At 41.3% G+C, this 24128-nt stretch overlaps 2 protein-coding genes and 1 pseudogene across 4 annotated transcripts; 2 read left to right on the top strand and 1 right to left on the bottom strand.

Annotated features, from left to right (window-relative positions):
* The first annotated feature begins 140 nt into the window (after positions 1-140).
* On the top strand, positions 141-13094 carry LOC103696251 (putative small nuclear ribonucleoprotein F). Of its 2 annotated transcripts, XM_008777799.6 has the most exons (5): positions 141-335; positions 11926-12013; positions 12123-12160; positions 12272-12336; positions 12719-13094. In XM_008777799.6, the coding sequence occupies exons 1-5, from the start codon at positions 330-332 to the stop codon at positions 12780-12782; spliced, it is 261 nt and encodes an 86-aa protein (XP_008776021.1). In that variant the 5' UTR covers positions 141-329; the 3' UTR covers positions 12783-13094. The 2 variants fall into 2 exon arrangements, with proteins under 2 accessions (XP_008776021.1, XP_008776020.4); XM_008777798.4 differs by lacking the exon at positions 141-335 and having other exon boundaries at positions 11833-12013.
* A 3040-nt stretch (positions 13095-16134) lies between these two features.
* Positions 16135-18556, bottom strand: LOC149768373 (pyrophosphate--fructose 6-phosphate 1-phosphotransferase subunit beta 1-like). The gene is made up of 5 exons (XM_089928323.1): positions 18364-18556; positions 18081-18242; positions 17790-17911; positions 16384-16437; positions 16135-16236 (listed from the first exon to the last, which is right to left on the bottom strand). The coding sequence occupies exons 1-5, from the start codon at positions 18539-18541 to the stop codon at positions 16135-16137; spliced, it is 618 nt and encodes a 205-aa protein (XP_089784449.1). The 5' UTR covers positions 18542-18556.
* Positions 18557-22417: 3861 nt separating this feature from the next.
* LOC149768374 (polyamine oxidase 5-like) lies at positions 22418-23816 on the top strand (annotated as a pseudogene). Its single transcript, XR_016399685.1, has 2 exons — positions 22418-23340; positions 23440-23816. The product of XR_016399685.1 is annotated as a polyamine oxidase 5-like (transcript).
* The last annotated feature ends 312 nt before the right edge of the window (positions 23817-24128 follow it).

Genomic DNA, 24128 nt, shown 5'->3' on the forward strand with positions numbered 1-24128 from the left:
TTTATCTAAAAGTATTTTTGAAAGGTTAGAAAATACTTTTCGGTCCTACAAAAGCTCCTCCAAACAGACCTAAGATGAGAAAATGTATATGGACCGGGAACTCTAGTTTAACCTATTCAGTTCAGCTCGCTCAATGACCTAGCCCAGCCCATCCCCGCCACACCGACTAAAAACCCTAAACCCCCTTTTGGATCCGGCGAGCGAGAGAAACAGATCGCTCCCTGCCTCCCTCCCTCGTGTCCGATCTCTCGCTTTCTCTTCGCTTCCACTTCTCCTGGGATCGTGTCTCCTAGGATCGTGTCTCCTTCCAAGCTTTGCTTCTCGTTCCCATGGCGGTAAGTCTCCCTCGCATTGGAAACCATCGTTTACAACGGGAAATCTCTCTCCCGATTCTTGTACCAAACCAAACCCTAACCGTAACCCCAGCCCTAGCACATCTCATCTCCAAGAGCATAAACACTCCTATAGGAAACCTGGATTCCCCCCAACTTGTCTGAAATTTTTTTTGGAAAAATGTTTTTGGGAATCGTATATCAAACCCTAGAACCCTATGACGGTGTCTTGCCGCGCCGTCTTGTTGCAAGGGCTGCAACCACCTGTGGCCTAAAGAATCCATTATGCTGAGCTTAGAGAAAGCAATGCACATAAGTATTGCTTAGTTCGAACCGTTCTTGATTGAGATGTGAAAGGAAGTGGTAATTTTTTGTTGAAATTTCAGCAATTGAACTCAGATCTTTTGTATATGCCTTCATTGTTTTTTGCTATATTAGGTGACATTTTTTTTTTCTTTCTTTCTTTTTGTGCTTTTGTTCTCTATATTCCTCTTCATTGCATTCTTCAAAGGAGATTATGGGATTTTAGTTAACCTTATGACTTCCTAGTTTCTTTCGTTCTGTTGTTTTTTTTTTATAACTTTTTTCCATACTTGAATGATATGCTTTTGCTATCAATTATTACTATTATATTTGACTTGATGGATTGATGTATAATGAGATCATAGGGTTATTAGGATACTTGAAAGACATCATTTCATTTAATTAGGATATATAAATTCCTGGTTACTAGGATACTTGAATATTTGCTGGTCATTTTGGCATGTGCTTTGCACATGCACGTTGAGAAGTGTATTGATTATTTATTCAGTTATTATGAAGAATTTAATTCATTACATAAATGTGAAAGCTAAAATTTGTTCTAAATTTGGATTTATAACTAAATTTCAGATAGTCTCAAGAAGTACCATCTACTTGTTTTTTTGTGTGAATTATTTTATTAATTTAAAAAATAAAATCCAGTAATGATATTTCATAATGCTCTATATTTTTCATTATTTTTGTGGGATTAGTATCATTTATCAAATGTTTTTTTTCTTGGTGGAAATTTAACTTAAAAATTATATCGACGAATTGGATAAGAGTCACATAACAATCAAGTATATTATGATGATGATGTAATCGCTAATCTAGAGTTCCTCCCTTGTGTGTCTAGTACTTCAATTGTTTTATTCTCTAGCTGTTTGCCTCCAAGTTGCTACTATTGATTGTTAGAACAAATTTAATATCTATTTTTACCCAATCAAAATTTGATGGGTTTGAATTTTTATGATAATAGCAGTTCATGATTAGACATTAACCATGTTTGGAGACCCAGGCAGGTCGTTCCAATTGATTCGCCACTCGACACATTACACTATAGGTTAAAAAACTGTGTTGATGATGTAGGGAAGAATATGACCATTGTTTGGCTACATCGTTCTTTCTCTCAATTCCCTTAATCATAATAGCACAACCATCAAATGCCGGTCAATCCCTATGAAGTGAAGGCATGGTGGCTACTTCCAATGGGAGCAAAGGTGACACGACCAGATTTGGTGGGAACCGGGATGTACTTGTCGAATCCCCTTTCTATTTTCTTGTTTTCCTTCCCTGCAATTTGGTGGCTATTTCAACCAAATGCAATGTTTTTAAAACTGGATTGGACCGCGAACTGGTAAACTGTCCGGTTCTTGGGTCGATCAGTCCGATCGACGGTTAGGTCGGCCTTGAAGAGCAAGTCCGAAGCCACTGAAACCCCTCTTCCATGTCGTCCTCTAGAAGCCATTGAAAACTCTCTCCATTCCTCTCAGCGAGCATCACCCTGAGCTCCTCCAAATGCTTGTCTTTCAGGCTCCCCCTCCACTCCATGTGCATAAATCCTCTCAAATCAATCTTATTCGACCTCCCTCACAGCTTTCTAGCAAGTGCTAGCACCTGCACGCTTCTCCGTGCATCACAGCTTTCCAGCAAGCGCTAGCGCCTTCTCGCTCCTCCGTGCAATGTGGTACTCGACGGAGATGGTGTGGAAGGGCCTTCTCCTTTAGGGCCTACCTCTGGAATGCGAAGAGAGGAGGGGATTCATCCTCGAGAGCTTCTTTCTTGGTTCGGAGGAGGGCCTTCCGTGTCTCCTTGTGGAAGGCATGGAGGATCTTGGGAGTGGGGAAGATGCCCTTGCCGAGGAGCCATTGATGGCTTTGATATTGGGGTCGAAGGGCTTCTTCCCTTCGGAACAGGGGAGGAGGGTGAGGATAGGGCGGAAGGAGAGGCGAGAGATGCCTCCATGGGGAGGAGAGAGAGGAAGAAGCGTCTTCTAGCTCGTTGGTCCTTTGAATCAGACTGAATTAGCGATTGGTTCCTAGTTCAACCGGTTGAATTGCCTAGTTCGGTTTAGTTTTAAAAACATTGACCAAATCAAGTATTTTATTTTATTTTATTTTCTAGTTTTAGGACGGGATTGGATCCAAGCATTAAGATAGCAAGGTAGGGAAGAGAAATTTGGTAGTTTGAATTTTGGGAGGAGATATTGCTTGTTTGGTGTTTGGAAAGGGAAGGAGAGTAAGTGAATATGTATCCACTAGTTGAACCCGGTTAACCAGTAGTTGAATTGGGGACTTGTGACCTAGCCCCTGTGACAAGTTGAGTGGTGAGGTCACAGACTACCGTTTTCAGCACGTTTACAGGCATCGCCGGCATGCATAGCACTTTGGTCCATATGCAGGAGCCCTAGTGTTATTTCCTAGTGTAGTGTTATTTTCTTGTGTATTTTTTTATTTATTATGCATTTTCGTCTTTATGTTAGTTGCTGTTTTTAGCCAGCTTGTTATGGCAGTGTTTAGTTGTTTTAGTGTCCCATGATGTTTGTTGGATCATGGATAGTTGCATGATCACTTGTTGGGATCATGGGTAGTTACATAGGGGGCTACATATGAAACCCCATGTCTGTTGTTTTAGTCAGAATATTTTGAATAAAAATATTGCTTTGGCAAAAGTACTCCTGGATTGGAGACCACTAGAGGAGGATTCCTCGAATCTGGTGGACTTCAGATCTTCTCCCCCCTTCTCTTCATATCTTGTTCCCTAAATTCTCTGTCCCGCATCAGTTTGGTATCAGAGCCAGCCAGGGCTTTGCCTCTGTGCCAAAGCTCTGATACTGTCTCCTTGTTCCCCTCCCTAAACCCCCCCTCTCGGTTCACCCGTAGCAGTCATCAACCTAGGGATCTGGCATATGGACATGCTGCCTCTGTTTCGTATGCTGCACGAGTTCTTCACGGCATACTTTGCACCACGAACGCTGGAGCGTGTTGAGCGCCGACGACCAGTGCACAGTGCGTAGAAAAGGGAGAGTCTTACGTCCCTTTTCTCCTTCCTCTCGATCGGCTCTCACTAGAAGGAGCAAAGGGAGGCTTCTTCTCCTATGATCTTACCAACCAGTCAAGGGTTTCGTGACCATCCGTCGTCCACCACCGCAGGCCACAGGATCCACTCTGTAGCAGTAGCCACAGAGATCAGAACAACCTCCCAAAATTGTCGGGAGGTTGAGGGAGCACCGGTTAATGGGTAAGTTCCCCATCCGTCACCAAGTTCATTAGCCCGGATCCACCCAGAAGAAAAAAAGAAGAAAAAAAAAGAAAAAAAAGGAAAAAGAAAAAAAAAGCTGCACGTGCCCGCCCCACGAGAGTCATACGTGAGTCGCACAAGCTAGTCACAAAAAAAAAGTAAAGAGGAAATACCTCTTCGTCTCCCTCACGACCGGCCGCCGTAGAGCCGCCGCCGGCAGGTCACTGCGCCCATCCTTCGCTGCCGCCACTTCGCCTCTCCTCTTTGCCGCGAAGCCGCTCTCGTCCGCTGTCACCGATCTCCTCTGCGACCGCCTCTGCCGTTGCCCCAGTCACGACGCCACCTCCTTCATCTTCCCTGCTGTCTCCACCCTCCATTAACCCTCGAGTTCACTATTTTCCTCTTCCTCTAGCTCACCGAGACTCCTCTCCCTCCCATCTCTAATCCCTCAAACCCTAATCCCCTTTCTTCTCCCTCCCATCTCACCGAGACCCCTCTTCCTCCGCGCCGCCACCTCCGACCTCCGTCATCGCCTCCGCCCACGCCGTCTCGCCGCTTCCATCACCTCCCAAATCGAAGATTCTCTACCCCCTCAGATTTTTTTTCCGCGTCTTCCTCAGACGTCGTTCTTCCGCTGCCAAGAAGGATCCGAAGCTAATCCAGAAGCTTCGGGTCCCTTCCACATCAATTCTCTCGGGCAAGCGGGCCGACCCCCCTCAGCATTTGGCCCGTTTCCACGTGGGCTCGAGTGGCTCTTTTGGCCTGTTGCTTCGCGGCCCGGATCAGGATCAGGGGTTCAGCCGTCTTCCAGCTGCTTCCTCCACAAATCGTTGGACTCCGGTTCTGCGCTCCGCACTCTGACATCTAATCTCTTCCACTGATTCAGATATGTAAGAAAAGATCGTACCTTTCCTTTAAATAATTTTTCAGCCGTTTCTTATAAACTAGTTTATCTTTAGATTGCTATTTCTTTTACTTCATGTTGTTGGTTTGAGATAGAACCTTAATTTTATAGGGGCCTGTGCCTCTTGAAAACACATATTGAGCCTCACAAGTTATTTTTTTCAAATCCTCAAAAGGCAACTAGGAAATTTTACTTAAATCTGTTGAAGCCCTAATCAATTTGAAAGACCCCACTTTCATTAGATTAACTTGCAAAGATTTTGCATGACCCAGGCCAAAGTTGGCGGTATCTAAGGCCTTGATATTTAGTTATCACCTGTGCTAATTCGAAAATAACCGAGACTCTGTCATAAGTCTTTTATTCAAGATTGTTGATTTAATCTGAATGTTAATTTTTATATTTAGGATTGTCGTATTCTAGAGCATGACAACTCGCAGCGGTACATCCTACTCACATAAGATGTCTACCAACCCAAACCAACAGGTGTTAGATGCCATTGCGGCACTAGAAACCAGATTAGGGGCAAGGATTACTGACCTTGAAACTAGATTGAACACTCGCTTTGGCTGAAAATTCAATCACTAACCTCCAAGTTACTAACAATGATGGAGAGTCTGAACTTGGTGAGTTTGAACCGCCCCGCCTAAGATGCCTTGGGCAACAATACCAGAGGGACTATCTAAGAACGCATGAGACACCAGATGAGCGTGTAATGTGCAGTATTAAAATAGAAGCACCAAGTTATGATGGTCGCCTCGACCCAAAAGTCTTCATTGACTGGCTCGCTGATATGGACCATTACTTTGAATGGTATAGTCTATCTGAAGATCGCAGAGTTCATTTTGCAAAAATGAAGCTCATTGGTCCCGCCAAGTTATATTGGAATACAGTAGAAAACATGCTTGCTAGAGCTAGGCAACCCCCTGTGGTACAATGGGATGTAATGAAGGAAAAATTAAAGAAAAAATATCTCCCTGTATCCTATAAGAGTCGCTTGTTAGATCGGTGGCAACAACTGACTCAAGGAAACAAATCTGTATCTGAGTACATCGCTCGCTTTGATGAGTTCTTCATGTGATGCGATGCACGCGAGATTGTGTTGTTTCTTTCTAAGTTTAGGTCCGGATTGCGAGATGACCTACAAAAAGAGCTTATTCTACGCGAGGTCAATTCTTTAGAACATGCCTATCAACTTGTCGAAGACATCGAGTATTACAATAATAAGACAACCTTTAGACGTTTTGATCTTAAGGAGTCCAACCACAAGTTCACCCACGGTAGTCAAACTAACACTTGGGGTAAGCCCAATATTAGAAATCAAGCGACAAAGTCCCAAAAAATTAATGATCAAAAGAATAAGAAAATTATAAGCGAACCACCCAAAGTTTCTCGAGATCAGTGTTACAGATGTTTTGGTTTTGGGCATAGAGCTAGCCAATGTCCCACTAAGAAAACACTGGTCATCGAATAAGAACGAAATGATGAAGATGAATTGGTCTATGAGCTTGAGGTAGACCTTGAAGATTCAGATGAAGGTGAGGAGCCCGCCTCACTTGAGGGTCCCACTCTTTTAGGCGTAGTTAGGTGTATCCTTACACAACTTAACCAAGAAGATGATGACTGGAGGCGTCGATCCATATTTCACACCTATATCAAATGTGGCGAACATAGCTGTAAAGTTATCATCGACAGTGGGAGTAGCGTCAATGTTGTATCCACAAGAACTATCAAGAAGCTACAGTTAAAGACAGTGCCTCATCCTAATTCTTATAATGTGTCTTGGGTGGATAAAACTGCCATACTGGTCACTGGGCGTTGTCTAGTCCAAATTAACTTTTCTGAATATAACGATAAGGTCTGGTGATGTTATTCCCATGGATGTTGGACATATCATCCTTGGCAGACCGCGGCTTTACGATTTGGATGTGACCATTTATGGCAAATCCAATTCCTGTTCTTTTTTTTACCAAGAAAAGAAAATTCGTCTGAACTCTTTGCCTAGGCTCTCTATTACTGAAAAGAAGGATGTGAAGGTTGAAAAGCGCCTTCAAATTATTAGTCCTAAGGAGTTTGAGAAAGCAGCAACCCAAGAATCTATAGTTATTGTGTTAGTTTCCAAAGAAGTTGCTCCTGATTTCTAAATAGATTTTCCGAATGAAGTTCATCATGTTCTGGAAGAATTTAAGGATATCTTTCCTGAGGACCTTCCTGATGAGCTCCCTCTTATGCGTGACATTCAACACGCCATAGATTTGGTCCTAGGGGCAACTCTTCCGAACTTGCTTCATTATAGACTCAATTTGATTGAACACGCTGAATTGAAACGACAAGTTGATGAACTACTTCAAAAAGGATTTATCCGAGAGTCTTAGCCCATGCGCGGTGCCTGCACTTCTGACGCCAAAAAAAGACGGCACCTGAAGAATGCGTGTGGATAGCAGGGCAATTAATAAGATAACGGTTAAGTATCGATTTTCAATACTACGATTGGATGACATGCTCAACATGAGGGTGGGTGCCACTATCTTCTCCAAAATTGACCTTAAGAGTGGTTATCACCAAATTCGTATCCGCTCTGGTGATGAATGAAAAACAGCTTTCAAGACCAAGGTGGACTATACGAGTGGCTAGTCATGCCCTTTGGGTTGACAAATGCACCTAGCACATTTATGCGAATCATGACTCAAGTGCTAAGACCTTTCATGGAAAAATTTTTTGTAGTCTATTTTGATGATATCTTAATTTATAGCAAAAGCAAGGAACAACTTGAGCACCTACATTTGGTCTGCAACTCGCTTAGGAAAGAAAGCCTATATGCGAACCTTAAGAAGTGTTCATTTATGACTGATCGTGTTATGTTCTTAGGATTTGTTATGTCTTCCAAGGGTATTTCAGCAGACCCACAAAAAGTCCAAGCTATTCTTGAATGGCCCGAACCCGCTACATTATTTGAGGTGCGAAACTTCCACGGCTTAGCCACCTTTTATAGGAGGTTTATCAAGAACTTTAGTACGATCACTGCACCTATTACGGATTGTATCCGAAAAAGTGAATTTTATTGGACCGTCGCAGCCTCAAAGGCGTTTCAAGAGATCAAGACTAGAATAACAAAAGCTCCGGTCATGCACCTTCCCGATTTTATTAAAGTTTTTGAAGTCTCTTGTGATGCATCTGGTATAGGTATAGGTGGAGTCTTAAGCCAAGAAAAACATCTTATCACATACTTTAGTGAGAAGCTGAATGATGATGCCAAACGAAAATATCCCACCTATGACAGAATTTTACGTAGTTGTACAAGCACTGCGTCACTATTTGTTACCTCAAGAATTCATCTTATATTCCGATCATGAAGCTTTGAGATACTTGAATTTCCAGAAACGATTGAGTTTCCGACATGGAAAGTGGGCTGAATTTCTTCAAGAATACACCTTCGTGTTATGTAATAAAGCTGGAATTGACAATAAGGTAGTTGATGCCTTAAGCCGACGTGTAGCGTTACGTTTTTCAGTAAGCATAAAGGTCACTGGATTTGAGCGTATGATTGAAGATTATGCATCTTGTCCAGACTTTCTGAGATTTATGCTAGCGTGTTAGCAGGTCGCACCAGGGACAATAGTGACTACCTCATGGTAGGTGTTTTCTTCTTCAGAGAAAACAAGTTGTGTATCCCTCAAACGTCCCTTAGAGATTTTCTTGTTTGGGAACTGCATGCGGGAGGAATAGCTGGACATTTTGGTAGAAATAAGACCATTGATATGGTCGAACAAAAATTTTATTGGCCTAGTTTGAAAAGGGATGTTGCAAAAATTGTTAGTCAGTGTCGTACTGTCACTTATCTAAGCAGCGCAAACAAAATACTGGCTTATATACCCTCCTTCCTGTCCCTGATCGTCTTTGGCAGGACATTAGTATGGATTTTGTGCTAGGGCTACCAAAGACTAGAAGTAAGCATGATTCGATTCTTGTAGTAGTGAATCGATTTTCTAAGATGGCACATTTTCTGCCAACTTTCAAGACTTCTGACGTCTCCAAGGTTGCGAGGATAATCTATGACGAGGTAGTTAGGTTCCACGGGCTTCCTAAATCGATAGTGACTGATAGAGATGTCAAATTTGTTAGTTATTTTTGGAAGATCCTCTGGAATTTTATGGGTACAAAGTTGAAATATTCTACAGCATATCACCTCCATAGATGGTCAAACTAAGGTGGTCAACTGCAGCCTAGGAAACCTTCTAAGATTTTTAGTGGGTGACCATCCGAAAAATTGGGATCTTCTCCTATCCACAGCTGAATTCGCCTACAACAGCTCTGTGAACAGGATCTTTGGTTTGAGTCCTTTTGAAATTGTTTTAGGCTACGTCCCGTGAAAACCTGTTGATCTTATCCCAGTAGCACCTAACAACAAAATATCTGAGACCGCCGAGTCCTTTGCGTAACACATGTAAAACTTGCATAAAGAGATTAATAAGAAAATTGAGATCAATAATGCGAGATATAAAATGGCCATTGACTTGCGTCGACATTATCAAGAATTTCGAGTGGGTGATGATGTAATGATCAGAATCAGACCTGGATGGTTTCTACTAAGAGCCGTTAGGAAATTGCATGCCCGAAATATGGGTCTATACAAAATTTTGAAACGGGCTGGATCTAATACATATGTGGTGGATATTTCAAGTGATTTTGGGATTGATCCAGTTTTTAATGTAGAAGACTTAGTTGCTTATAGAGGTCCGACAACTATTCCTGAAGATCCATTCACTGAGCCTGATACTGACCTCACATCCAATTTTGAAAACCTATCTCCTACTCCTGTCTTGCCTCCTGTACCTTTTTCTCCGCAGATCACGGACACAGTGGAATAGATTTTGGATGATCAGATTGTTAGTACGCAGAGCGGTGGATATTAGCGATATCTTGTCAGATGGCATGGTCGACCTCAGTCAGATGATACCTAGATTAGCAAAGATAAGCTTCAACGACTTGCTTCAGACCTGTTGGAGCACTACCAGAGCTCTGTTTTGCCAGAGGCGAACTCTTCTCAGCTGAGGGGAGTTGGTGAGGACACAGACCACCGTTTTCAGCACGTTTACAGGCGTCGCCGGCGTGCATAACACTTTGGTCCATATGCAGGAGCCCTAGTGTATTTTCTTGTGTACCTAGTGTTATTTTCTTGTGTATTTTTTTTTTATTTATTATGCATTTTTGTCCTTATGTTAGTTGCTGTTTTTAGCCACCTTGTTATGGCAGTGTTTAGCTGTTTTAGTGTCCCATGATGTTTGTTGGATCATGGGTAGTTACATGATCACTTGTTGGGATCATGGATAGTTACATAGGGGGCTACATATGGAACCCTATGTCTGTTATTTGAGTCAGAATATTTTGAATGAAAATATTGCTTTGGCAAAGATACTCCCGGATTGGAGACTACTAGAGGAGGATTCCTCGAATCTGGTGGATTCCAGATGTTCTCCCCCCCCTCTCTTCATATCTTGTTCCCTAAATTCTCTATCCCGCATCATTGAGCCAAGTCACTGAGTTCTAAACATTGGCCATCAATAGCTATATAATAGCCAAAAAGATGAAATAGTAATAAATAATTATTGCTACTTGGTCACATATCGAAAATATATAGCATAATAGAAAGGGTCCAAAATTACCATAGTAGTCATTATAATATTGTAGTAGTCCTTATTATGGATCATACCATGCCCATTCCTTTTGCTTTATTATTAAATAATTAAATTTAAAATCTAATATTAGAAGAAATTTGCTTTTGATAGTTTTGTTTTCAATCCAAATAAAGTCATCCATATCCTTTCACTATCTCATTTGTAGGCTATTTTTTTTTAGCATATACCTAGTATGAAGTTTAATGCAATGGTGGGTGTTATACTCTAAATCATAAGGGAAAAAACTATGGAAATAAAAATATTAAATAAATCAATATTCAGGTATGCAGGGCTTGAATGGAAGATTAGGGATCTGTCTAATTTTGACAAAAGTTGTAATGGCTGTGTATAAGAAGAGTAATTGCATTATGTATTAGTTGTATACTTTTAAGATTTTGTATAGCATATCATAGAATATATATGTTTATATCTAAATAGATAGATAGATAGATAAATAGAGAGATGTGGACTAGGGTCCAGTTGGATCTCATGTTGGATCCTGTCAGTTGAGTCGGAAGATGGGGATTTGACCGATGTTTGAGCCGTTGAATGTGATGTATATGTCCAAATTGTTTATAGACCAAAAATCATGTGATTCGGAGATCTCCAGCTTTCACATTAAATGGCCAAGAATGAGCATTTTCAGCCATATGATGCATAGGTTAGGAGTCTCTAAATTGCATGATTTTTGGTTTGTAAGCAGTTTGGAGATAGTAGATCATATTCAGTAGTTTGGATAATATTCGAATTGATTTATTATATGCAATCATTATAAGAAAAAAATTGTAGAAAACTTAGCAGTCAAGAATGTACAAATTGATTTATGGTAGTAATAGGCAAAAATAGAGTTAAAAATGATGCCATTATAACTTAGCCTTTTCCTCTTGAAATCATGTTTTGGATAACATCAAGGTGGGTTCATTCAGTACAAGCTGAAATGAGCATGTGCCTACTTTATATCTCGATTTTGTAGGCCTGGAAAGCAAAAACATTTCAGGCAAAACTCTTGCTTTTGGTTTAAACTTCAAACGATGATGCTCCAGACTATGTTTTGTTTATCCGTTACTTATTGTCCTGATCTCAACATGGCTCTGTAGATCAATTGTTGTATGTCTATTGGAGAGATGGGATTGCAGGCAAGGCTGAAGTACATTTTTGAAAGGGCGGTACCTAAATCATCTAATATTAACTGCCCAATTAAATGAAACATGAACCAGTAGGAATTTCCCTGGGTTTCAGACACTAACGATCCTGGCATCTGGAGTACTTCCATGCTGTCTGGAGTCCCAAGTAATAGCTTCTTTTCTTCCGGAAGAATGGGGAGTTTAAAAAGTAACAGCTTGATTTAACAAAATAATTTGTTTACTTCAGTGTGTAAAGCATTATCTCTAACGATTGTATGCCCTTTTTCTGTTGTAAAAGTTATCTTGCTACATTATCAAGGTTCAACAACCTTGTGTCTCTATTGATGTTGCAGGCTGTTCCAGTTAACCCAAAACCTTTCTTGAACAACTTGACTGGGAAGCCTGTAATTGTGAAACTGAAGTGGGGGATGGAATACAAAGGTAAATTTTTTACGTTCTTGTTTTATATCTGCAAGTGGTCATGGTTACATGACGTCAAGTGTTATCCTTTCTATCTTATGTAACTCGATTTCGTGTTCTAATTTTTCAGGTTATCTTGTCTCAGTAGATTCCTATATGAATTTGCAGGTATTGCTTTTCTTAAAGTTACTCTTAGGGATTTTGCCCACTCTTCTTGTACTATTGTTATAGTACTTTTGATTAATTAGATCAATTTAACAGTAAGATCCTTCTCTGCAGCTTGCCAACACCGAAGAATACATTGATGGGCAATTCTCAGGGAATCTTGGGGAGATACTAATAAGGTAATTAATTGTTACCCATAATGTGTTTGCTCTATATTTATATGTTCAGAAAATTAACATCTGCTATTAGAAGTCACGTTGGCTCGTTCAAAAGCTATTCTTATGCCTTATCTGTCAGCATAGAGTAATTCTGATTAAAATAAAATAAAAACCTTTGGGCTCTTCTGCATACACATGTATACTGAGGAAGAGAAGTGAATAAAAAATGTGGAAAAAAAAAACTATTTTGTATGATATAAAACCTGTGAGAAGCTGAAATAAAATTGTGGCATCATTTGATGTGCGGACTCCTTTTTGCTAATCTGTCATATAATTCATACTGACTGCTTCTTGTGATTTGGGGATGATCGTCTTTGACTTCATTTCATTTATGGCATTCCAGATGCAACAATGTACTGTACCTTCGTGGTGTACCAGAAGATGAAGAAATTGAAGATGCTGAATGACGATAAGCATTGCTTGCATCCAGAAGCCACTTTTCTTTTCGCTGTTATTCAGATGTCCGTGTGTAGGATATGCAGCAAAAGTGTCAACGCACACTATATCATCACTTCTAGTGGGGAATTAAAAGACAAGGAGGAGAAACAAAAACATGCTTGATTGCTGCGTTAATTATGTATCAAAATCCTTGGTCATGGCATCCACGCTTAGAATTCAAAATATAAGTGATACTTCTGCGCTTCTTTCCCCTGCTTCCGTCAGCAGGTAACTTGGCATGAACCAACCAAATCAAGATTTAGCTTGTTTCTTTGCTGCTATATTTATGTTTTAAATATTCTTTATGATGGTATGATGCTTTAAAATTCTAAATATTAGCTGCTTTTGCACTCTGCCCTCTGTTCATCAATCAACAGGTAGGATTGTTTTCGAACCATCTCAAAATTCCTGCGAATGTGATTGTGATAATCATGTAACTCCACGCTGAATGTATCATCACTTCTATTAGGGAATTGCGAGAGAGAGAGAGAGAGAGAGAGAGAGAGAGATGAGATTAGAGTGGGAAAGCTGGCCGAGGTCAGCATGGGCTTCAGCTGATAGAGATAGATAGAGAGAGAGTGCGTGTGCGTGTATGGGATCTTTTCAGTGGGATGAGGAGAAAATGGGCCATGGTCAGCCTGGGCTTCAGTTGATGGATGGGTGGTGCCTGTGGAAGTTCTACGATGCACATAAGTTTTACAACCGTGCTTCACATGAAGGCCACACGCTGCAGGATTTGGGACTGGGTTCCGGCCCGGCCGCGGTCCACTATTTCCAAAAAGTTTCTGGCCTATGCCTGTTCCCAAGCCTTGAAAAACTTTCAAGCTGGACCTGGGCAGGCCCATACGGCACGGCCCATTTCCAGCACTAGCAGCAGTTAGTGACCGCTGATCCTTGACAGTTTTTGTAGTTCAGCATCAGATCCGGACCCATGTGGTTGGCATTAATAAAGCAAGGTATCTAGTTGTTTGAGAAACCCGGATCTCTCCCTCTCAATGGTCACTGTTCTAACGGCTCAAATGTGATACGTAATGGACCGTGGCCCGATGACATCAATTGCTATTCTAGGGATTCCGTTCCAAGGCGATCCGTTTTGTTTCGATGGCCTCAGTGGGTGGCCGGAAGAGGAAGAGCGCCACGTGAAAAGTGAGGTAGAGGGCGGTGCAACAGCGGGTGGGAGCGCGTGGAAACGGAACGGAGCCAAAGGTCCGGTGGGCGCGGCCACGTGAAGACCGGAGGAGACCAGACCGACAGAGTGCCCACTCTTTTTTATCTTTTCTTCATCCGACCCACTTCATGTTGATGCCGATGGTTTGGTGGCGACCGCGGGCCACAAAACATCGGCAGAAAACCCGATGGTTTGGTGGCGACCGCGGGCCACAAAACATCGGCAGAAAACTCTTCACCAGACCACTTTCTTTCTTGCGTACGTCTATCCACGTGATTTCCGTGTCTCGTGCCGATTCCAACAACCATCATGGAGGAATACTGTTGTGAGCTGAGAAATGGATGGTGCTGAGAAGCAGCACCTATATGGCGCAAAAGATTTGAAGAATTTGGTCATTCGAAGGCGACCGATGGTTATGGTTAGATAGGAGCGTCCGGTGCCCACGAGGAGTGTGATGGAGAAAGCTTTGCTTCAGATAACTGAGATCATTAGAGCTATAACGACGACCTCATCTAAGATGATTAGAGACATTTAGGAATTCTATCTTGCTATTATAATACTCAGGATCGTCCTTGTCTTCCGACCATCTTAGGATGAACTTCGATGGTAGCCTGTCCGGTGATGGAGACAATGCAGGAGTAGGTTTTGTGATTAGGAGTCATAGCTCAAGGTTGATTGCCGCCGGAGATAAAACATAACTGGATTGATAGCCACTGGGGCGAAGCTTGGGATAGCATGCGAAGGCATTACCTATACGAGATGGGTGCTGAGGGCTTAGCATATTTTGCTTGAGGGGAATACAGCTACAGTGATTGATTGGATCCAGAAGGAGAGGTGGGGGGGGGGGGGGGAGGGGGTTGTAAACTCTCTGCTAAGCAACATCCGGTGGATGGTGGATGAGTACAGTACCTTTCAGGCCGTGCATATGTATCGGAAGACGAATAGGGCCGTTGGCTGGGTCGCCTCCTATGCTGCTCAATATTTCGGAAAGATTCTTTAGATACATCAGGGTCTCTTTTCTAATACTCTATCACTTTCTTTCTTTTGATTCTGTTAGCTGTATTTATGCTAGAGTAATGTAAGCAACCGTTGCACCCAAAAAGAAAAAAAAAAGAAGAGGCAATCGATGGTTGGATTGCATCAGCGATGACCTTGTTCCTGCGTGGCAGGCTGGTGTCATGGTGTCATTTTGGATAGAGGGGGATTTCTTGTGTTCTTGTTTTTTTATCTAATTGCTTTGGATGGCGGAGGGGATGTGGTAAGGGGGAGCCAAAGGTGGTGAAGCTAAAGGTGATGGGAAAATATGGATTGTTATTATTTAATGATATGCCCCTAATAGTACATCCAAGCTCAAAGTATCAATAGGATTGACTTCCCATACATCCTGGGATTGCACACATCCACTCTTTCGTGCCAAATTTACAAATCTTGTCAATTTAGCTGCGCCTTCTGCATGATATTATAAGTGCCTGCAACTAGCCGTCTTTTTGTCAACCTGGAAAAGAAAAAAAAGAAAAGAAAAAAAAAAGCGTCAGCATCGGCAGCTATCGTCATTTGAACAACAATGCAATCATTGAAGATTTTTCATAAAAAAATAAACTGAATAAATAAGATTTGTTCTTAAAAAAATAAAAATAAAAGATAAGGCACATGCATTTTATTGAATTTGATGGAGAAAGTTTTAAAGAGCAAAATTACAAAACCTCCATTGAAGTTTTTATTTATTATAATTACATCCAGTAGTTTCTAAAACCAATACTTATGCTCAGTTAAATTAATGACATGAATGAAACCGTTTACCTCATGTGACAAAGCAAAATTACTCTTAGGTGGAGAGAAAATGTACATATTTTGTTATGCCCTTGGATGGTTGTTATATCACTTAAGATTATTTTGGCTATTTTTGAATTTTTTTTTGATACCTCATTTGCGTCCTATTTAGAATTAACGGTTTGACCGATGTTGTGTTAAATTATGGATTAAAAATAAAATTCAGGGGATAAGCATAAGTTTTCTCTCCACTATCACAAAAGTCACATCACAAACAAAATTTTTTATTAAAAGCTAATCATATTATCATATTTGATTACATTGTACTTTAAAAATATTAAAAACATACATAGCAAATTCCTAAATAAACAGTCTACGAGGTCTCAAGGGTCGACGGCATCATCATCTCTACGAGTAGAAGTATCAGCAATCACAACAAGTCCATCCAAATCAAGTTTCAAGGCTGTCTCTTCAGCTTGCTTAAACTGATGCATATGAACATAAGAGAGCATCAGTCAGTTAAAAAATGAGAAGAATGAAAATTTAAAATCAATAAACAGGGTAAAAATGGCTCACAATAGATACTGCATTTATTCAAGAGGTATTTGTAGATACATATAGACAATAAGCACCTGTTCTGGAGTTTCAATTTTGTCCCTTCCACTGCAGATCATATCAAATCCACCCTATTTTCATATCAAAACCACAAAATTGAAGTCAAATAACTTACTTCCAAAAAAAAATAAAAAAAGATGCAATTATAAACTACATAAAGGTCATTACTGTTTAAATAAATGCTTGCATGAAACAAGTGTGCAAGGAATCAACGTACTGGGTGCTACCTGGCTAAATATTTGTATGCATAGGCCACCAACTAGACTGTAACTCAACAGTCAAACAGCTGATTAGCATTCATAGCATGATAGCACATGGTGTTGTATCAACAGAACCACTAGCACAATTATGGAGCACCACCACAATTACCGTTATGGAATGTTAAGATGAGCAAATTTTATCTGAGGACTATGTTGAATAATGCAAGAGTACATTTGTTTCTGATACTCCATAGTTTTACCTTGATTACAAATACATCATATCTTTCCATATACACTTTAATAGTTTAGTTTCCGTGCTGCCTTCTCAAAGAATTTTACGTTCAAACAATAACTTTCGCAATCTAGAAGTGAATATTTTCCCTTCCTCTCCAACCAATGTATGTTACTTTTCATTTCAATAAAAGCACCCAATAATTCACACTTCTTCGATGTTTATTATCTAGCCCCTTTGGTTTTCACAGCAATACTCACATGTCATGCCAACTTAAAACAATCATGGCCAGTCCCAATCATGATAAGAAAGGTAAAAGTTTGCCATTAGGTTCACAGCCAGTTGTTAAAAAAAAAAAAAAATCCAAACTATCAAATGGATCCAAATTTGATATTCACAACTGCAAGTGCATCACTTGTTTTATCTAAAGGTAGTGCTAAATAGAAATGCTTGGAAAAAGAGGATTAAATAGAAATGCTTGCAAGTGCATCACCAATCATTATGAACCATCACCAAGCTTATTGGAGGCAACTGAGCCTCACAGTGTCAAACCAACAACAGGGAGCAAATCTATTGTATTTTATTGGCATCATAATACTTAGGTACAATATTTAGGCACAATGGCATTCCTTACAAACCATAAGCTTTACTTTGCACAGACTAATCCTCTTTTTTTTTTTCTTCAGTTTTTTTCTCTATTTAAACTTACAGATTCTGGACAACAGTAACAAAAAAAGCTAAACATCTATTAAAAAGCAAGCAAGAAAGAAAGACCATGAATACTCCTATCCAAAACTAGGTTAGAAAAATCAGCATCATCATTCCTCAAACATATTTTTTCCCATAAGATTATTGTCTAATCAAGGTAAGCACGTGTGAATAGTATATTAATGTGAAATTCAAGAGAGAGAAGAGGGAAAACGGTCTATAAACCCTGTAGCATAGAAAGATGCGGTTGGTTAATCCAGAACTATTAGGGCGAGCCAGATACCTGATTTCTATAAGGATAGATGTACTCTGAAGTGAGCTCCATGTATTTGCATTTCATGATCCCTGCTGGACCTCCCTTGAATCCGTACAGCGTGCTCCCCTTGGCTCGATCCTGCAAGTAATCTACCATGACGACAAAAAAGATGAGGAAACCAAGAAATTAATCCATCACACAATCAACCAAAAGCACACCAAAAAAAAAATCATCCATGACCACAAAAGGATATAGAAAGAAATCAATCAATCAATAAGGGGTAAAAATCCAAAAGAAACAATGAAACGAAGCGCTCACCAAAGATCCCAGAGATGACATTGTGCCCACCGGGAGCCTGGCCTCCAGAGAGCACCACTCCGACCTTAAGACTCCCAGCCATCTCCGAAGGAGCGGAACCCGTCGGAACTAGCGTGGCGGAGGGCTGGCCGAAAAGATTAGGAAACAGCTTCTTGATCTCATCTTCAATCGATATCGTCACAAGCATGACAATCACAACACAGACCATCATTGGCCTCAGATCGATCGATATAGATCTCAATCAAGTCATAAGGGGGAGAGAGAAAACAGGGGAGACAGATACCGGGGTTCCCGGCGGCGGAGCTCAGAGGGCCGTCCACGATCTTGAAGGGTCCCCTAACGACGGAGGGGAGGGGGAGGGAGTGGTTGAGGCGGCTAGTCTGCACCTCGCTGTACACCGCCGCGAGGCGGCCGGGCGACGGCCCCTTGCCGCCGTTGGCGAGGATGGAGTTCGCAGCCATCCGTGGAGATCGAGAAAGATGATGAGATGAGAGCAAGCGACGGAGAAGATATATCACTTTGTATAGTGTGCTTACGGTCCTTTTATAGCAGGGGGAGAGGGAGCAGGGTGGGATCGGTTAGGGTTATCGCCACGGAGTTATCCGACGTTATATGATCAGGATTCAGGGGGTGAGGGAGAAAGTCTAGGGCTCAAGCCTCGAGCTATGAACCACCAGTTATATGAGCGGAGGTGAGGCAACGCTCGATCTATGAACCAGAGAGGAGGGAGGAGGCTTGAGGGAGAATCGGGAGGCGGAGAGGCGGAAATGCTAGGGCTCGATCGGGTGGGTACTCAGGGAGGCGGAGAGGCAGAAAAGGATTCCAGGCTAGGGATCGATCGGGAGAGGAGGAAGCTACCGACGCTTCTTTGAAGCGTGAGGATGTGTGGCGCTTGGGGTATTTTTTCCCGACGCTAGTGAATAGCGTCGGCAAAAAAGGGTCGGCTTTTCCCACATTTCCTGTAGTGCCAATACTTATGCTCAGTTAAATTAATGACATGAATGAAACCGTTTACCTCATGTGACAAAGCAAAATTACTCTTAGGTGGAGAGAAAATGTACATATTTTGTTATGCCCTTGGATGGTTGTTATATCACTTAAGATTATTTTGGCTATTTTTGAATTTTTTTTTGATACCTCATTTGCGTCCTATTTAGAATTAACGGTTTGACCGATGTTGTGTTAAATTATGGATTAAAAATAAAATTCAGGGAATAAGCATAAGTTTTCAAACTATTAGGTGTAAGTGTAATTCAGCCTTAGTCCTAATTTTTTTTTGTAATATACCATAATGTATTTTTTTTCTCAAGCGAGAACATTTGAACTTTGAATGCACCCAAATATCACATCATATTTCCTCCCTAGTCCCTAAATAAAAACTTTTTGAAAGAAAAATTGTTTTAGGGAATGTTTGATCATAATTTTCTAGCTCGAAATATTTATCTTATTCAAATGCTGTCCTTTCAGTTCATCTTTGATGGTTTGATTGTTAAATCTTGAGAGAAGAAAACAAAGTATACTTTAAATCTAAAATATTCCCGTGAAAGCCTACATGTTGTTATTTTAATTTGTAAGTTAAAATTTGACTCGTATTCTTTAAAAACTTTTAAAAAGCACCTACTCCACATCATATTTACATTTTAATTACCTTACTTTTTGGCAATCTAGACTCTCCCAATAACATAACTTAATTCTCAAGGAATAAAAAGGAGAGAAGAAGAAAAAACAAAACTTCCTTTATGAATTCTACTAGCCAATCTGAATCTTTTTAAGAATTCATTCATTGAGGAACTTTACTTAATAAACATATGAGAGAGAGAGAGAGAGAATTTGATCAACTGTCATGCTATATCTCTAGAAAATTTGACTAGGTTTGAACTTTAAATCATGAACAATAAATATGATGTGGGTGGCAAAAAGAGCAATAAATATGATGTCATACGTGGAGTCTATGTACGTAGATGAGGAATTGAGGAGAGAAAAAGAAAAGGTCTAAGGTTAGTCGAGAGTGAAATATAATGGGCAAGAACTAAGGACTCGTTTCACTATAGAAAAAGTCGGTTTTATCGATGCTTTTTTGCCGACGCTTTTTAAGCGTCGGCAATTTTTGGTCTAGCGTCAAAATTTGCCAGCGTTTGTAAAAAGCGTCGGCAATAGACAATGCTAATAGGCGTCAGCGTAGTCACTGCCTAAGACGACGCTAAAAAGCATTGTTGGAGCCTATTTCGTACAAATTCCTAACCCCCTTCTCCTCTCTCTCCGTCGCGCGCTTTCAAAAAGGTGATCCCTAACCCCTCCAGCCGCCGCACCCCCCTCCCCCCCCTCCACCCAAAATCCCTAACCCCCTTCAGATTCAAGAAGCCATCTCCTTCCCCGACCAAGTCCTCCTCCTCCTCAAATTCCCCTCTTCCCTCCGCATTTCTGACCTCTGCCTCTACTACTCTTTCTCCCTCTCCATCACCACAGGCGGCGGCCTCATCCTCGGCTCCCCTCCTCTTTTCCCCGCTTCTCTTTGTGGCGTCGAGAAGCAGCGCACAGAGAACATATCCGGCGATGATGTCTTCACCCGCCTCTTCGTCGCCGTCGAGTCCGACATCGACGATGCCCTCCAGGTCCTCCTCCTCTTTCTCCCTTCCAGGGTTTCTTTTCCTTGATGTTTCCTTAGTGGCGCATTTTTTTCTTTTCCCTGTTGTGTAGAAATCGGAGATGCGAAAATAAAGATTGTTCTCCCAAGTGCAGGAGAATCGCACAAGTAGTAAATTCTCGGGAGTCCGAGGTCGAATCCTCAGGGAACGAAATTTATAGATTATTAGCATAATTTTCAGATTAATTAATTAAATAAATTTGTGGATTAAAATGATGTTTTGATTTTCAGAAATTAAATGCAGAGACTAATAAACACAATTCAATGAAATAGAAATGGTAGGGATCTGGAATCCCCCTTGATGATATTGCATCCAAGGAATAAACTCTATGGTTCTTGATTAAAGATTAAATGTAGGATAGATCTAATCATGGTATATGTTTCATGAACATATGAACTCAATTTCTAAGCATTCATCGTGCTTTCTACGTCTACGACGAATCAAATACTAAAGCAATCCATATATCAATAATCATAATCCATTAAAGATCTATCTATGAAATAACTACGCATGGATCAAGAACATATCAATAAATAAATCATTGAAAGCAAAAGTTTAGAATTTACTTCAAAGAGAAATACATCAAAGGTTCCTCCATCACCCTTCCTAGGAAATTAGCCACTCATTGAAAACATTAATCCCCCTTTCATTTTTTTTCTTTTTCTTTTCGGAAACAGGGGAGGCCCTGTTTCCCTTTCTTTTTTTTTTCTTTTGACAGAGGGCTACTCCTCTGTTTCACCGAATGGGAAGGAATAACATCCTCCCAGCCGAGCGGAAGCCTCATATAGCTCGTGCGATGGATCCCTGATCCAGTTGCGAAATATCCGAACGCGGAATCATGGGATTTGGATCACGGAACGATCGCAGGCGTTGGGCGCGGGAGATTCGGACCCGGATACTTGACTGGGACTCGGATGCTTGCGAATCCCGGAAGAATCGGATGCTGGTTCGGAGGATGCGGAAATGGGAAGCTTCACGGGAGAAGCTGGAGCGTGGACGCTCGGTGGTAGCTTGGGAGATCTGAACCGTGGATGGCTCGCAGAAGATGCTTGCAGACGTTGTGATGCTGGGAGATTCGGACGTGGCATGCTGGGAGGCTTCACGGATGAATCGCTGATGTTAAGATGTGTGGACTGCGAGGAAGACGGAAGAGCTGGGACGCATACGCTGAGATCACGGTGGATTTTGCACGCGGACGTGCCATGCTGGGATTCTGGATGCAATCTCAGATGGCTGAAGTCGGGACGGCTGGATCGCAGCTGATACGGGCTGAGACGCTTGCGAACGGAAGAGCTGGAAAATCGCCGGGAAGAGGTGGAAGACGCATGCGTTCGTGAGGAGCTCGAACGTGGACCGCTGAAGATCTGGGGATACTGGGATTCTGTGAACGTGGAAGCTTGGGAGGAAGGAAATCCGAGACGCGTGGGATGCGAAGATGCTCGGGATGGTTGCGGACGCTGGGTCACGGACGCGGATGAAATGCTTCATGGGATGCTGACCGGCTGGGCTTGAACGCTTGGGATTGGTTGGAACTCGGGTGCAAGATAGCTTCACAAGCGGAGAAGACGGACTGCTGGTGCTTGGGCTAAGATGCAGAAGAAGCTGGGTCGCACGAGATGCTGGGAAGGGAAAATGAAGCTGCGACGAAGTGGACCGCTGAACTTGATCTCCTTTTAGTGTGCAACTGGGGTCGTCCATGCGGTTGGCTGGTCACCTATAGTGATGCATCTTTTTGAACCCAATGTGCATTTTAGCTTTGATTTCTGATCACCTGTACCCTACAAAAATATAATATTAATGCGGCAATTTTATCATTATTTGTTAGCAATAATACTAATTTAAGTGATGTATAGATCGCACTTTTGTGCTCTCATCAGCGGCCGGGGAGAAAAATAGGGCGGTGGCGGTGGCGATGAATGCCGAGATTCGGCGCACTAAGGCCCGGTTGATCGAGGAGTTGGCCCTCAATAAGGTATGTTGAGAAATATGGATAGTTTTTCATTTAATTTTTCTTCTCTCTTCTCGAACTGTAAATCTTTATGCAGCTTGCTGACCAACTATACTGGGAGTATGCGGATCTGGCCATGCCGGATCTCCGGTGAACTCCACCTCCCTCACCGCTGTGCTCCTCGCTTGCCACGGATGCAATATTCTCAGCCTTCTGACTTGAGAAGAGTGGTAGGCAGCCAAGCACGACATCTATTCGATGGAATGCTGAAGAGAGACATAGTACATACAAAATTTTTGATGTACATTGAAATTTACAGAACCCCCTCGCAATAGCTAATCTTGGGATAGTGACATCTAATTGAGGTTTTGTTATTTACTTTTCAGAGCATTATTGCATGTTGAGTGGCTATACTGGTAATGAGAACAAGATAGCTCTTCACTTTAGTACTGCCTTTTGGCCTAATGTAGAAGTTTTAGGAATGGTTGCTCCAACATCATATGTCTGTGGCTATTTTCTCAATCTCCACAAAGCAACAGGACATCCTGTTCTTATGTACATGGCTGCTGGAAGGTTTGCTCATGACATTGAGAATCTATCTGATGAAGAAGCTGTTAACTTTGTGATGCTACAACTTAAGAAAATGCTACCATATGCCACAGAGCCGGTAAGATTCTATCACCTGTATTCATTTGTATTTGTGTTGTACTCCAATGGTGATTTTAGCTTCAGACTAATTTTTTTAACTGTAATTTTTCTTTTTCAGGTTCAGTATTTGGTTTCTCGGTGGGGTACAGATCCAGATTCCCTTGGGTCCTATTCTTGTGATCTGGTTGGGAAGCTAGCTGATTTGTATGAGAGATTTCGCACTCTTGTGGATAATTTATATTTTGCTGGGGAAGCAGCAAGTGTTGATCATTCTGGGTCTGTTCTTGGAGCTTATACATCAGGTATCTTGGCTGCGAAGACTGCCGAAGGCATATATTATTGCAGCATGGTATCTCGGATCGTTTCCAGATTGTATTAAGGGAGGCAATGTCAAAAATGATACCCTTCCAAATATCTAGGATGTAGTTTATTTTTTGCTGGATCAATAACGAAACCGTGTATTATCTGAGAATAAATGAAAGTAGATTTTTGTTTTTTTTGCCATATTTCAAATGGTGCCTTCATCATCCTCGAGTCTTTTTGTTGATGGTGGTGCTGTGCTCTTTTTGACACTCTCAATGCTACATAGGCCTTTGTCAGCCAAAAAAGTAAAAGAAAAAAAAATGCAGCTTTCATTCAAAATTATTTTTTAAATATATATTTTTTAAATATTTATAACGACACTTTAAAGCGTTGCTAACTAAAAACCAAAAGGTTAAAAGCCGATGCTTTAAAGCATCGCTAGCTGGGTTTTTAGCGACAATTTTTAGCGACGCTAACTGGGTTTTAACTAAAAGGTTAAAAGCG

The sequence above is a fragment of the Phoenix dactylifera genome, chromosome 2 (genome assembly GCF_051530095.1).
Source record: "Phoenix dactylifera cultivar Ajwa chromosome 2, Ajwa_hap1_PhDact_Kaust_v1.1, whole genome shotgun sequence".
NCBI lineage: Eukaryota > Viridiplantae > Streptophyta > Magnoliopsida > Arecales > Arecaceae > Phoenix > Phoenix dactylifera.

Bases quoted from the DNA above. Each gene is read 5' to 3' on its own strand.
- LOC103696251 (XM_008777798.4), top strand. From the start codon at position 11,848: ATGCCCTTTTTCTGTTGTAAAAGTTATCTTGCTACATTATCAAGGTTC. The intron at 12,014-12,122 runs GTAAATTTTTTA...CTAATTTTTCAG, and splicing joins GTGGGGGATGGAATACAAAG to GTTATCTTGTCTCAGTAGAT. The intron at 12,161-12,271 runs GTATTGCTTTTC...CCTTCTCTGCAG, and splicing joins ATTCCTATATGAATTTGCAG to CTTGCCAACACCGAAGAATA.
- LOC149768373 (XM_089928323.1), bottom strand. From the start codon at position 18,541: ATGGCTGCGAACTCCATCCTCGCCAACGGCGGCAAGGGGCCGTCGCCC. The intron at 17,912-18,080 runs GTGAGCGCTTCG...TCGTCATGGTAG, and splicing joins TGTCATCTCTGGGATCTTTG to ATTACTTGCAGGATCGAGCC. The intron at 16,438-17,789 runs GTATCTGGCTCG...ATATGAAAATAG, and splicing joins TCTATCCTTATAGAAATCAG to GGTGGATTTGATATGATCTG.